Source organism: Anolis sagrei, chromosome 4 (genome assembly GCF_037176765.1).
Source record: "Anolis sagrei isolate rAnoSag1 chromosome 4, rAnoSag1.mat, whole genome shotgun sequence".
In the NCBI taxonomy this organism is placed as follows: Eukaryota; Metazoa; Chordata; class Lepidosauria; order Squamata; family Dactyloidae; genus Anolis; species Anolis sagrei.
In genome coordinates this window covers 104497199-104511056 of record NC_090024.1, presented here as the reverse complement: position 1 = coordinate 104511056, position 13858 = coordinate 104497199, and the positions used below count along the sequence as shown (strand labels likewise).

General features: G+C 47.0%; 1 protein-coding gene across 1 annotated transcript in view; it reads right to left on the bottom strand.

Annotated features, from left to right (window-relative positions):
• GABBR2 (gamma-aminobutyric acid type B receptor subunit 2) overlaps nt 1–1549 on the bottom strand; it is a 418186-nt gene extending 416637 nt beyond the window's left edge. The window contains exon 1 of the mRNA XM_060774637.2: nt 817–1549. Coding sequence (XP_060630620.2) covers nt 817–1152 — 336 coding nt within the window. The 5' untranslated portion in view covers nt 1153–1549. The remainder of the gene's footprint in view (nt 1–816) is intronic.
• Nucleotides 1550–13858: the final 12309 nt, after the last annotated feature.

Genomic DNA, 13858 nt, shown 5'->3' with positions numbered 1-13858 from the left:
AGCAGATAATGTGGAATTTCATTCAGCTGTGTGGAAGGGCTGTTAGTGAGTTCACACTGCTAGATAACCCAGTTCAGCGTGGATTTGATCCAGCTGTGTGGAAGGGCTCTTAGTGAGTCCACACTGACAGATAACCCACTTCAGTGTGGATTTGATCCAGCTGTGCAGAAGGGCTCTTATTGAGTCCACACCGCCAGATAACCCTCTTCAGTGTGGATTTTATTCATCCGTGTGGAAGGACTCTTAGTGAGTCCACACTGCCAGATAACCCGGTTCAGCTGTGAGGAAGGGGCCTGAGTCTACACTGCCAGATAACCCACTTCAATGAGGATTTGATCCAGCTGTGCAGAAGGGCTCTTAGTGAGTCCACACTGCCAGATAACCCATTCAGTCTGGATTTGATCCAGCTGTGCAGAAGGGCTCTTAGTGAGTCCACACTACCAGATAACCCGGTTCAGTGTGGATTTCATTCAGCTGTGCGGAAGGGCTCTTAGTGAGTCCACACCTTCAGATAACTTGGTTCAGTGTGGATTTCATCCAGCTGTGTGGAAGTGGCCTGAGTCCACACTGCCAGATAACCCGGTTCAGAATGGATGTCATTCAGCTGTGTGAAAGGGCTCTTAGTGAGTCCACCTTGCCAGATAACCCGCTTCAGTGTGGATTCCATCCAGCTGTGCGGAAGGGGCCTGAGTCCACCTTGCCAGATAACCCGCTTCAGTGTGGATTGGATCCAGCTGTGCGGAAGGGGCTGTGGAGACCTGGCGTGGCTCCCTGCCTAGCTGCCCTGGCTCCCAATTCCCCAGGTGCCGGCCTCACCTCGGTGTCGTAGTAGCGCAGGTCCAGGGCGTAAGGGCTGAGCAAGGACTCGTTGAGGATCTGCTCCATGGCCAGCTGCATGGCGGGCAGCACCCCGCGCCCGATCTTGCCCTTCTCCACGGCGTCGCTGAGCGGCATCAAGCCCATGATGGCGATGGGGGTGCTGCTGGAGGAGGAAGAAGGGGGCATCCCGGACAGCGCTCGGGAGCTGCTCCGCGCCCAGGCCGACGACGAGGAGGAGGAAGAGGCCAAGATGAGGAGGAGGAAGAGCAGGAGCAAGGGCCACGCGGGCGGAGGGGCCGGGCTGGGCCGGCGGGGGGAGGCGGAGGAAGGCATCCTGTGGGGGCAAAGGAAGGGGAAGGGGTGCAGGCAGAGGAGGAGGAGGAGGACGCCCCCCGGCGCTAAGCCTCCTGGCAATGGCGCCTGCTCCTTCCTTAGGGCTGCCAATGGAAAGAGAGATGCTCCTGCTGCCTCTCCGGTGCCCCTCTTTGCTTGGCGCCTCCTCAGCCCCTCACTCAGCCCCGGCCAGGCTGGGCGAGGGCGCGCGCTCCGTCTCCTTCCAAGCCAGGCAAGCGGAGAGGAGTCTTCGACAAGGCAAGCCAACGGGAAGGCGCCTTCTCCTCCTCCTCCTCCTCCTCCTCCTCCTCCTCCTTCCCTCACTGCCGCATTCCCCGGGAGTCCTCCCTCAGCACCACCACCTCGGCGGCTTCCTGGGCGAGGGGCTCCTCCTGCTGCTCCCTCCGCTCAATCCTTCTTCCCTTCCCCACAGAAGGCTTGTTTGGATGCTGCTGCTGCTCGGGATTGTCCTTCCCTCCAATGCTGCTGCTGCTGCTGAGGAGGCGACACACACTCCCTCACCGCCCCCCTCCCTCTCTCGCACAGACGCACGAGACGCACCAAGAGAAGATGCAAGGCTCGGGCACGTCCCATTCTCCCCCCTCCCCTCAGTGGCAGAAAAAGGCGGGAAAAAAGGGGGGCTCGAGATGATATTGTCTTCTCACGCGCTCCCTCGCGCGCGTTCTCTCTCTCTCACACAGGTGGACACTCATTGACTCTTGGTACCTACCTCAAGGGCGTCTCCACTTCTGTGGAAAAGGCGCCCTCTGTCTCATTTCTTGTGGTGACCCCACAAAAACTCTCACGCCCCCCAAACTGGTTGTCTTCCTTCTCTTGCTTGACTACACAAAGCCCATGCTGCCTATGCCAGAGATGTCCAACTTCCCAAGGCATACAAGACCATGACCACATTCTAACCCTGTCATGGGAGAACTTCAGCCCTCCAGGTGTTTTGGACTTCAACTCCCACAATGCCTAACAGCCTCAGGCCCTTTCCTTTCCTCCTCATCATCTATATCAGTGTTTCTCAGCCTGGGGGTCGGGACCCATGGAGGGGTCGCAAGGGGGTGTCAGAGGCAGGCCCGTAGCGAGGGGGGGTTTTAGGGGTTCAACCCCTCCCCCGAAATGTTTCAGATTTTTTTAAAAAACCTGGTTTACTCATGAATTTTAACTGGTTAACCCAATCCCCATGCTAAGTCTATGAGATGCAAAAAATCAAGAGTCCCTCCAGAACTGCAAGCACCATCTCAAGCAAATATTAGCAATTTATTCACACTGTCATTACTTGCAGCAATAGCCGATGTAGTTGTTCTGGTACAGCTGTACCAGGAGCTCCAACTTTATTTGCTTTGTATTAAATGTTTGCTTGCAGTCTAGGTTTCAGGGACTCTGCAGATAGGTGGCTTCTTTGGTTGCAGTCATAGGGCAAGTCACCTGTCCATCATTGTTAAATTTTGGTCCCGCCCCTTGCTCAGGGCAATTGGGAAGGGAAGGGAGCCATTTTTAGTTAGTCTCAGCAAGGTAAGCTTATGTATAGGATGTGTGCAAGCTTCCCCTGTACAAAAGCTTCAACCCTTAAGACCTTCTGGGGGAGAAAGATCTTAAGAGTCTCCAAAGAATTTCCAGGAAAACAGCCCTAAAGACCAAAGAACTCCAGCTGGAGAACATCTACTGCCTTGCTGGTAGGTCAATTTGGCGTTCGAGACGCAGTTCGACCCGGTAACGGAGCCCACATCAGTAAGGGTTAGATTACAGTCAGCCTGGGAAAAGTTAAAATGGGGATTTTCCTTTAAAGAAGAAGTTATTGAAGACAGTTGCCTGTCCTTCATGGGCAAGACTAGGAATTCACCAGTTGCATAAAAGCCTGGATTCATTTACTTAACTTTACTGGAGACAAGAGAAGTTTCTGTTTGATTGTTCATTAATAAAAGACTTTGTTGTACTTCTCAAGCCATCTAAAGACTGTTTGTGGTGGAAACCTCTGAGAACTTCTCTTTAGGCCCCCTGGCTTCCCGCTGGGCAAAGGTTGCATATCCTGTTCTAAAGACAATTATTTACAGGCCCAGCGCGCGACAGAACAGTAGTGAATCAACCAAGTTTTGGGGGGGGGGGGGTTGAATGCTCTCATTAAGGAGGCCAGACTTGGTGGAGGTGGTTGACAGGGGCGGAGCTGCAGGCTATTGAAGGCTGCTCTGCCCCCTGCTGTGCTCTTTGCTTCAGCGTGAGCTAGGAGGTAGGTTTCAAACCCACCACCCTGCGAAATTTTCAACCAGCCCAAAAAAATTTCAACCCCTCCCGAATTTTTTTTCTGGCTATGGCCCTGGTCAGAGGGGTCACCAAAGACCACCAGAAAACACAGTATTTTCTGTTGGTCATGGGGGGTCTTGTGTGGGAAATTTGGCCCAATTCAATCGTTGGTAGGGTTCAGAATGCTCACTGATTGTAGGTGAACTATAAATCCCAGCAACTACAACTCCTAAATGTTAAGGTCTATTTTCCCTAAACTCCACCAGTGTTTACATTTGGGCATATTGAGGATTCATGCCAAGTTTGGTCCAGATCCATAATTGTTTGAGTCCACCATGCTCTCTTGATGTAGGTGAACTACAACTCCCAAAACTCAAGGTCAATGCCCACCAAACCCTTCCAGTATTTTCTGTTGGTCATGGGAGTTCTGTATGCCAAGTTCGATTCAATTCAGAATGCTCTTTGATTGTAAGTAAACTATAAATCCCAGCAATTACAACTCTCACAGGACAAAATCAATACCCTCCCCCAATCTCATCAGTATTCAAATTTGAGTGTATTGTGTATTTGTGCCAAACTTGGTCCAGTGAATGAAAATACATCCTGCATATCAGGTATTTACATTACTATTTATAACAGCAGCAAAATGGCATTTATGAAGTAGCAATGAAACTAATTTTATGGTTGGGGGTCACCATAACATAAGGAAGCATATTAAGGGGTCGTGGGATTAGGAAGGTCGAGAACCACTGATCTATATAAATAAAAATGTAATGTTAGTTCTTGCTACCATCAGAACTCAAAAACCACTGAGGGAATTGACACCAAATTTGGACACAAGACACCTAACAGTCCAATTGATGTCCTCCACTAAAAAAAAAAATGATTTTGTCATTTGGGAATTGTCATTGCTGGGATTGATAGTTTACCTACAATCAAAGAGCATTCTGAACTCCACCAATGATGGAATTCAACCAAACATGGCATACAGGACTTCCATGACCAACAGAACACACTGGAAGGGTTTGGTGGGCATTGTCCTTGAGTTTGGGAGTTGTAGTTCACCTACATCCAGAGAGCACTGTGGACTCAAACAATGATGAATCTGGACCAAACTTGACACAAAAATTCCATATGCCTAAATATGAACACAGATGGAGTTTGGGGGAAATAGACCTTGACATTTGGGAGTTGTAGTTACTGGGATTTATAGTTCACCTACAATTAAAGAGCATTCTGAAACCCACAAATGACAGAAATGGGGCAAACAGGCCCGTAGCCAGGATTTCGTTTCGGGGGGGGGGGGGGGGCTGAATTTTTTTCAGACGGGGTTTCGGGGGGGCTGAGTTTCAGGGGGAGCTGAGTCTGAGTGAAAGAGGGTCTAGCCTAGCAAACCTTTTGTATCATTACCCCAATACCCCCATGCATATGGGATATATTGAGTATGGTGATCAGATCATGATATGAATAAACATAACAGTTTAAGTAATGCACCAGTAAGGCCTTTTCGCGAACCACCATGAGAATTTCGGGGGGGGGGGCTGAAGCCCCCCGAGCCACACACCCCCCCCCCCGGCTACATGCCTGGGGGCAAACTTCCCACACAGAACCCCCATGACCAACAGAAAATACTTAAGGCCATCCAGTCCAACTCTCTTCACCAGGGCAAGAAAATGTAATCTGAGCCCTCCTAACAAAGAGCCATCCAGTCATAAATATAGATAGATAAATATGATTCTCTCTCACACACACAGATATAGTATCATAGATTTGAAAGAGACCTTTAAAGAAGGACTATGATATGTTGCATATTCCAGAGTAGGCAAACCAGACACTCTCTACATCAACACTGACAAAGAAACAACAAGAAATACTGTTTACTCACAAGCATAAAGGAATTATATATATTAGAAACCAACACTTTCCCATTACTTTATTTTCCAATCACCAGACTGGGCCACAGCAACGTGTGACAGGGGACATCTAGTCTATCTCATTACTCAAAAAATTATGATTTTGTCATTTGGGGGTTGTAGTTTCTGGGATTTATAGTTCACCTGCACTCAAAGAGCATTCTGAACTCCATCCACGATGGAACTGAACAAAACTTGGTACACAGAACTCCCATGACCAAAAGGAAACACTGGAAGGGTTTGGTGGGCATTGACTTTGAGTTTGGGAGTTGTAGTTCACCTACATCCAGAAAGCACTGTGGACTCAAACGATGATGGATCTGGACCAAACTTGGCATGAATCCTCAATATGCCCAAATGTGAAGACTGGTGGAGTTTTGGGGGAAAAGACCTTGACATTTGCGAGTTGTAGTTGCTGGGATTTATAGTTCACTTACAATCAAAGACCATTCTGAATCCTACCAATGATAGAATTGGGGCAAACTTCCCACACTGAACTCCCATGACCAACAGAAAATACTTAAGGCCATCTAGTCCAACTCCCTTCACCAGGGCAAGAAAACGTAATCAAAGTCCTCCTGACAAAGAGCCATCCAGCCATAGATATATATATATATATATAGAGAGAGAGAGAGAGAGAGAGAGAGATAATGATTCACACACAGAGAGATATAGTATCATAATTTGAAAGGGACCCTTAAAGAAGGACAATGATATGTTGCATGTTCCAGGGTGGGCAAACCAGACACTCTCCACATCAACACTGACGAAGAAGCAGCAAGAAATACTGTTTACCTACATGCATCAAGACATTACATATATTAGAAACCAACACTGCACAAACAGTAATTGCACAAACAGCCACCACAAACAGAGCTAGCTAAGAGTTAGGGGTACCTCAACCAATGGTATGGAAGGTGCTCAGGAAATACACAGATAAGTGTTTAAAATGAAGATGAATAGCAGAGATTGCGTCTGCTAATGCACCCTTTTATGGAACGTGCTATCATTGGTGAAGTATGTCTGGCAGGCCTAGATAGGAGATGAGCGCCTCTTGGCCATTATGGTTTGCCAGCCAGCCTCTCTTTTGGCCTTTGAAGAAAAACCATGTGGCTTCTGATGAGCCATCCAAGAAGCAGAACTCTGAAGCAGAGGAACAAGCCTACATTTTCTCTTGCCATTCTCCATACCCATCCACCTGCCCAGTAGTCAAAACTGGCAGAATGATATTATCCCCTAGAACAGAAAAGTCTCACAAATACCACATCACTTGACCCATGTGTCTTGACCCATGAAGACAAATACATTTCTTTTGTAAAATTAACAGTTGTGGACGACCTTTTACTGCTCAGAATTACATCACCATATCCTTTATAAATAATATTGCGTGAGTTGAGCATAGCGTCATATCTTCTAAGGAAGCTTCTTGCTCCTACTCTGGATAACGTAGCCTAAGAGAGGCTTTCACTAACAATTGCCCTTAAGCTATGTCGGACTGCAGTTACTATCATCCCCAATAAACATGACTAGGACAGATGCAGTCCTACACATGTAGAGGACATCAGATTAAGTAAGCCTGCCTGGGCAGATAGCATCATTCCTAGCAATAAGGCTCTCCTAATGGACCTTAACTAATGGGCTTCATTTTTTATTTATGGTGGGACTGCTTTGCAAATGTATGTTGACTCATGGTTTTTGCTCCATTTTCAGACATCTTTAAAAGGATATCATGGGTACATTCTTGTTTCATTATTGTGTCATCATTCCACGGAGAGCATTGAAATGCTTATTAATACATGGGAACCAAAAAGGGTGAAGTGCAAAAGAATGCAAAGTTTTCAATAAAAATTAGCCAATAATATGGAACTCCTGTGGCACAATAGGTTAAACCTTTGTGCTGAACCCATAGGTCAGTGGTTCAAATCCAGGGAGAGCGGGTTGAGCTCCCTCTGTCAGCTCCATCTCCCTATATGGGGACATGAGAAAAGCCTCCCACAAGGATGGTAAAACATCAAAACATCTGGGCATTCCCTGGGCAACGTCCTTGTAGACTGCCAATTCACTCACACCAGAAACGACTTGCAGTTTCTCAAGTCACTCCTGACATGAAAAAAGGAAATAATATTTCAATAAGAATGATTTAAAAAGGACAGTTGGGTATCAAATGGTGGAAATGAGAAAGGTCAATTTTTTAAATGAGGAGAAAAGGATATTGTTACAGTAAGTCACAAGAAGATCAAGTGTGTGTGTGTGTGTGTGTTAAAGAAAACCTTATACTGTTAATTATTATGTGCAGCTGTTAGTGTAGATTAACTAGTAAGTTTGGACCACACCTGGTGGTGTATAACTATATGGTCTTTAGAATACAGTTCAGCTTTTGCTCTGAGGAGCCTTTTGTCATATGGTCTGCAGCTGATGGTGGTTGGTGATGGAAGGGCTAATGTGAGTATTAGTTCTAGAGGGTTTGATGATCTGTAAGTGGGAGTTCATGGGTGAAAGCAATTAAGGGTGGAGGTGTGCAGGAGATGGGTTGCAGCTGGGTGTTACTGGATTTAAGGAGTTAACTTTGAGACTTGAGAAAGGTATCTGTTGTATTTTGGTGGTGGATGTTGTTGGTTTCCCCCCCAGGTCTGTTGGTATCCTGACCCAGGCCCGTAGCCAGGATTTTGTTTCCGGGGGGGGGGGGCTGAGTTTGGTTCGGGGGAGGGGCTGAGTGAAAGAGGGTCTACCCTAGCAAACCTTTTGTATCGTTACCCCAATACTCCCATGCATATGGGATATATTGAGCATGGTGATCAGATCATGATATTAATAAACATAACAGTTTAAATAATGTACCAGTAAGGCCTTCTTGCAGACCACTATGAGAATTTCGGGGGGGGGGGGGCTGAAGCCCCCCAAGCCCCTCCTCCCTGGCTACATGTCTGTCCTGACCTGTCTCCTGTAATCTTGGAATCCTTGAACCTTTGGACTGGCTTTTGACTATGGTATAGAGTCTTGATCCCTGGGCTTTGTTTATTGAACTCTCGGCATTTGACCATTGGACTGGACCCTTTTGACTACAAAGCTGTTTTTGCTATCAGTTTTTGTTTATTCTGTAGCTGTGTGCTATCTTTGTGTTTTATATTTTGGACTATAAAAACAGCCAGCAAGTAAGTGCTGTTTTAATTAAACTGTTTGTTGAAACTGGGAGTTTGATTCATCTCTACCTAAACAAGGTAGAGCCCTAGCAATGTGACACCTTTGCTCAGGTATTTTGCTCAACCATTTCTATTGTTCTCTCATTTGGATGAAGATGAAGAAGCCTTATTCTGTATTGTTGACAAATACTATGTAAGTTTGTTGCACTCTTTGTAATATTGCAAGTTTATGTATTAACTTTGCTGATAAGAGTAAAGCTTTTCTGTTTTTTCCCTCTTGCCTGGATGCAACATTATTGTGTCTTCTGCATTGGACTTGATTGAAATGCGCTTAGTGCAACAGATATCACAGATGATAAAATTGTCAAGGAATGGGGCAATGCACACAAAATGACATATTTGCAAGAACCAGGCGTAGCAAATGTCTAGCCATGTCTAGCCATTTTACTTTTGATGACAAGTATCCAACAGTCAACAGGCTAAATCCAGCTATTCCGATATGGAGTGGGATATTTTAAACAATGGAGTTAATATCTTCATAATGTATTTTAGTGGAGCCATATGCAAGCTGCTAATAATGTATGCAGGTTCAAAGATTTAATTCAACATGTATACAGAGAAAATAAAGAGCACCAAACATAATTCAGGCACCGTTTCAGTGGTTGTTTCCATGAATTAATACTTCAAAAGGCAGTGACTGATGAGCCATTATCAAGAGAGCGAAGTACTTAGAATTGGAACAAACATCTTATTAGGAAGAAGGGTAATTCAGTTAAGAGTTAAAGAAGAGCTGGATTAAAAGAAGATGAGGGATAACTTTTTAAAGAGGATGTAGTCTGAATCTCATCTGACAAAAGAGATAAAAGGTGATAAAAGGACAGCAACATATACTGTGCCTTTCTACCTCAATGTGGAAGAAAACATAAGTTTGATTTCTCAGTGGTATAATTCAAAAGACATAGCAGAGAAAAAAGAAAATATCAATTTAAGAGCACATGGCACACTAATGAGAAAATGATGGGAAGCAGCTATTGTTCCATTTCAGTTGCCATTAACCTTAAACTTTGTTTTGATCAAGGAGACTGATATTTCAAAGGAGATATTTACCCGTCTGGTCATTTAACATCTTTGCACCTTTGAGGAGCACTATTGATATGGTCAAAAATATTTCACAATGTGAAATGTGGTGGGGAGGGGGAGATACGGGAAAGGGAGACCTTTAATTCGGCCTAGGGAACGTGGATCAACATTAGTAATTCCAAAGCGGTCTCCTGATGTGGGAAGTTGGTGTAACCAGGAAGGCGGTCCCGCCGGGTTGAAGGTGGTGCTGTTGAACGCCAGATCTGTCAATGGTAAAACAGCTTTCATCCAGGATTTGATCCTGGATGAACGGGCAGATCTGGCGTGCATCACAGAGACCTGGCTGGATGAAGCTGGAGGAGTGAATTTGACCCAGCTTTGTCCACCAGGCTTCTCTGTGCAGCACCAACCGAGATCCGGAGGGCGGGGAGGCGGGGTTGCAGTGGTCTATAGAGATTCCATTCGTCTGACCAGGGGCCCCATCCCGCAGTCAACAAAATTTGAATGCGTCCACCTGAAGGTGGGTGACCGGGACAGTTTAGGGATTCTGTTAGTGTACCGTCCACCTCGCTGCACTACGGACTCCCTGACTGAGCTAGCGGGGGTGGTCTCGGACCTGGCATTGGAGTCCCAACGGCTACTTGTGCTGGGGGACTTCAACGTCCACGCCGAGGCCATCTTATTGGGAGCGGCTCAGGACTTCATGTCTGCCATGGCAACCATGGGGCTGTCCCAACAGGTATCTGGCCCCACCCACAGTGCTGGACATACATTGGACTTGGTTTTCTGTCAGGGATGGGAGGAAGGTGGCGGTGTTGAGGAGTTATCCATCTCTCCGTTGCCATGGACCGACCACCACCTGGTCAGCTTTAGACTCACTGCACCCCCTAACCTCCGCAGAGGTGGAGGACCCATTAAGTTGGTCCGCCCCAGGAGGCTTATGGATCCGGATGGATTCCTGACGGCTCTTGGGGAATTTCCCGCCTCCTCGGTTGGTGATCCTGTCGATGTCCTGGTCGCTCTCTGGAATGGGGAGATGACTAGGGCAATAGACACGATCGCCCCAGAACGTCCCCTCTCGAGTAGCCGAGCTAAACCAGCTCCTTGGTTTACTGAGGAGCTGGCAGCGTTGAAGCGAAAGAAGAGGGTACTAGAGAGCGTGTGGCGTTCAGATCCGAGCGAGCCAAATCGAACACGGTTCGTGTCCTTTCTAAGGGCATACGCCGCGGCAATAAAAGCCGCAAAGAAGACCTTCTTTGCGGCCACTATTGCATCTGCAAAGAACCGTCCGGCAGAACTGTTCCGAGTTGTCAGAGGCCTGTTAAAGCCCACCATGCAGGATGGGTGCCCTGATGACTCGGCAGCTCGCTGTGAAGCCTTTGCTCAGTTCTTTGCAGACAAAGTCGCTTTGATCCGCTCTGGTCTGGATACCATATTAACGGCAGTCTCTGAGGATGTAACACGAGCATCTGCTTGTCCGGTTTTGATGGATTCATTTCAATTGGTTCAATCCGAGGATGTGGACAAGGTGCTTGGAGGAATGAGAGCTACCACATGCATCCTAGACCCCTGCCCATCCTGGCTTCTGAAGGAGGCCAGAGAGGGATTGGCCGAGTGGGTGAAGGTGGTGGTTAATGCCTCCCTTCGGGAAGGCATATTTCCAGCCAGCTTAAAGCAAGCTGTGATAAAACCGCTGTTGAAGAAACCATCACTGGACCCCACTCAATTCGTCAACTATCGGCCTGTTTCCAATCTCCCCTTCTTGGGCAAAGTCCTGGAACGTGTGGTGGCCTCACAACTCCAGGCATTCTTGGTAGACACGGATTATCTGGGCCCGGCACAGTCTGGCTTTAGGCCGGGGCATGGTACCGAGACAGCTTTGGTCGCCTTAGTCGATGATCTGCGCCGGGAGCTCGACAGGGGGAGTGTGTCCCTGTTGGTGCTGCTGGACCTCTCAGCGGCCTTCGATACCGTCGACCACGGTATCCTTCTGGGACGCCTCACGGGAATGGGTCTTGGAGGAACTGTTCTACAGTGGCTCCGCTCATTCCTCGAGGGTCAGTCTCAGAAGGTGTTATTGGGAGACTCCTACTCAACCCCACAACCTTTGTCTTGTGGGGTTCCTCAGGGTTCAATATTATCTCCCATGTTGTTCAACATCTACATGAAGCTGCTGGGTGAGATCATCCGGAGTTTCGGGGTGCGATGTCATTTGTACGCAGATGATATTCAACTCTGTCACTCCTTCCCACCTGTCACTAAGGAGGCTGTCGAGGTCCTGAACCGGTGCTTGGCTGCTGTGACGGTCTGGATGGGGGCGAACAAATTGAAATTGAATCCAGACAAGACAGAGGTACTCCTGGTCAGTCGCAAGGCCGAACAGGGTATAGGGTTACAGCCTGTGTTGGATGGGGTCACACTCCCCCTGAAGACGCAGGTTCGCAGTTTGGGTGTGATCCTGGACTCATCGCTGAGCCTGGAACCCCAGATCTCGGCGGTGACCAGGGGAGCATTCGCACAGTTAAAACTCGTGCGCCAACTGCGCCCGTACCTTGGGAAGTCTGACTTGGCCACGGTAGTCCACGCTCTGGTTACATCCCGTTTAGACTACTGCAACGCTCTCTACGTGGGGTTGCCTTTGAAGACGGCTCGGAAGCTCCAATTAGTCCAACGGTCGGCAGCCATGATACTAACTGGAGCGGAGCGCAGGGAGCGCACAACTCCTTTGCTGCACCAGCTCCACTGGCTGCCAATTTGCTACCGGGCTCATTTCAAAGTGCTGGCATTGGCCTTTAAAGCCCTAAACGGTTCTGGCCCAACCTACCTATCCGAACGTATCTCGGCCTATCAGCCCACCAGGACCCTAAGATCTTCTGGGGAGGCCTTGCTCTCTATCCCGCCTGCTTCACAGGTGCAGCTGGCGGGGACGAGAGACAGGGCCTTTTCTGTGGTGGCCCCTCGGCTCTGGAACACCCTTCCCATGGAGGTAAGATCAGCCTCCTCGCTGATGGTATTCCGAAAAAGACTAAAAACTTGGATGTTCAAGCAGGCATTTGGTTAATTCGGTGCAATGAATGTGTCGACTACGGATTGGTAATATGGATGATGCAATAGGACCACGATTTTAGTTAGGAGATGTATTGGATTGTGATTTATGTGAAATATTGTGTATTATGTTTTTTACGGTTTTAATTGTATACTGTGTACTGTATATTCTGTTGTAAACTGCATTGAGTCGCCAGTTAGGCTGAGAAACGGCGGTATACAAGGACAGTAAATAAATAATAAATAAATAAAATAATTACAAAAGTACAAATAAAGGTAAAGATAAAAGTGAAGTTTTTCCCTTAACGTTTAGTCTAATCGTGTCTGACTCTGGAGGTTGGTGCTCATCACCATTTCTAAGCTGAAGAGTCGGAGTTGTCTGTAGAGACCTCCAAGGTCATGTGGCCAGCATGACTGTATGGAGTGTCATTATCTTTCCGCAGAAACGGTATATATTGATCTACTCACATTTGTATGTTTTCAAACTGCTAGGTTGGCAGAAGCTGGGGCTAACAGTGGGAGCTCCCCCTGCTCCCCGGATTTGAACTGCAGACGTTTTGGACAGAAAGTTCAGCAGCTCAGCGGTTTGCCTCGCTGAGTGACCAGGGGTAGAAGTACAAGTAGGTAGAAGCAAATTATAAAAAATTGAGCAATTTAATGAAGATCATCCATATTTTAACTCTGACTCATAGCGTTGGGGGGTGGAGCACCATGGTGCATGCCATCATGTGTGGCTATTTATGTAGCCTTTGACCTCGTCACACTTCCTGGATGAAAAAAAATGTTTCTCGTGAAAGCCTCCAGGAGAGAGAAGTTACCTTTTATGAGTACTGTAGCCCTCCACCCCATCACATTTAAATGTTTCAAAATTCAAATTGAATTTGGCCACCTCCAGTTTTGTATGTTGACTATGGCAACTTTGGCAGTCACTGTCAAATTAACCCCAAACCTACTTTATTACCCAGCACTGATGTACAGGGATGGATCTAGGTCAATTATTCAATGAATGGAAGGGCTCCTTTCATTTAAAAAAGCTATCAAAATTTGATTAAGTCCCTCTGTCTATATAACCCTCCTTTTTCCATAGCTCTCTGCTTTCACTTAGTTTCAATACTAAGCATTCTGCTACGTGCTGTTCTTGATCTGATCTGTAGAAAATTATATTTGGTATGGCCTATGGGAAGACCAAATGGCTACATACAATTTTCTCTTACTGCCAAGCCAGTGTTTATATGTTCTTTTACACATCTAATTTTGCAAAACTATTTTTTACCTGATACT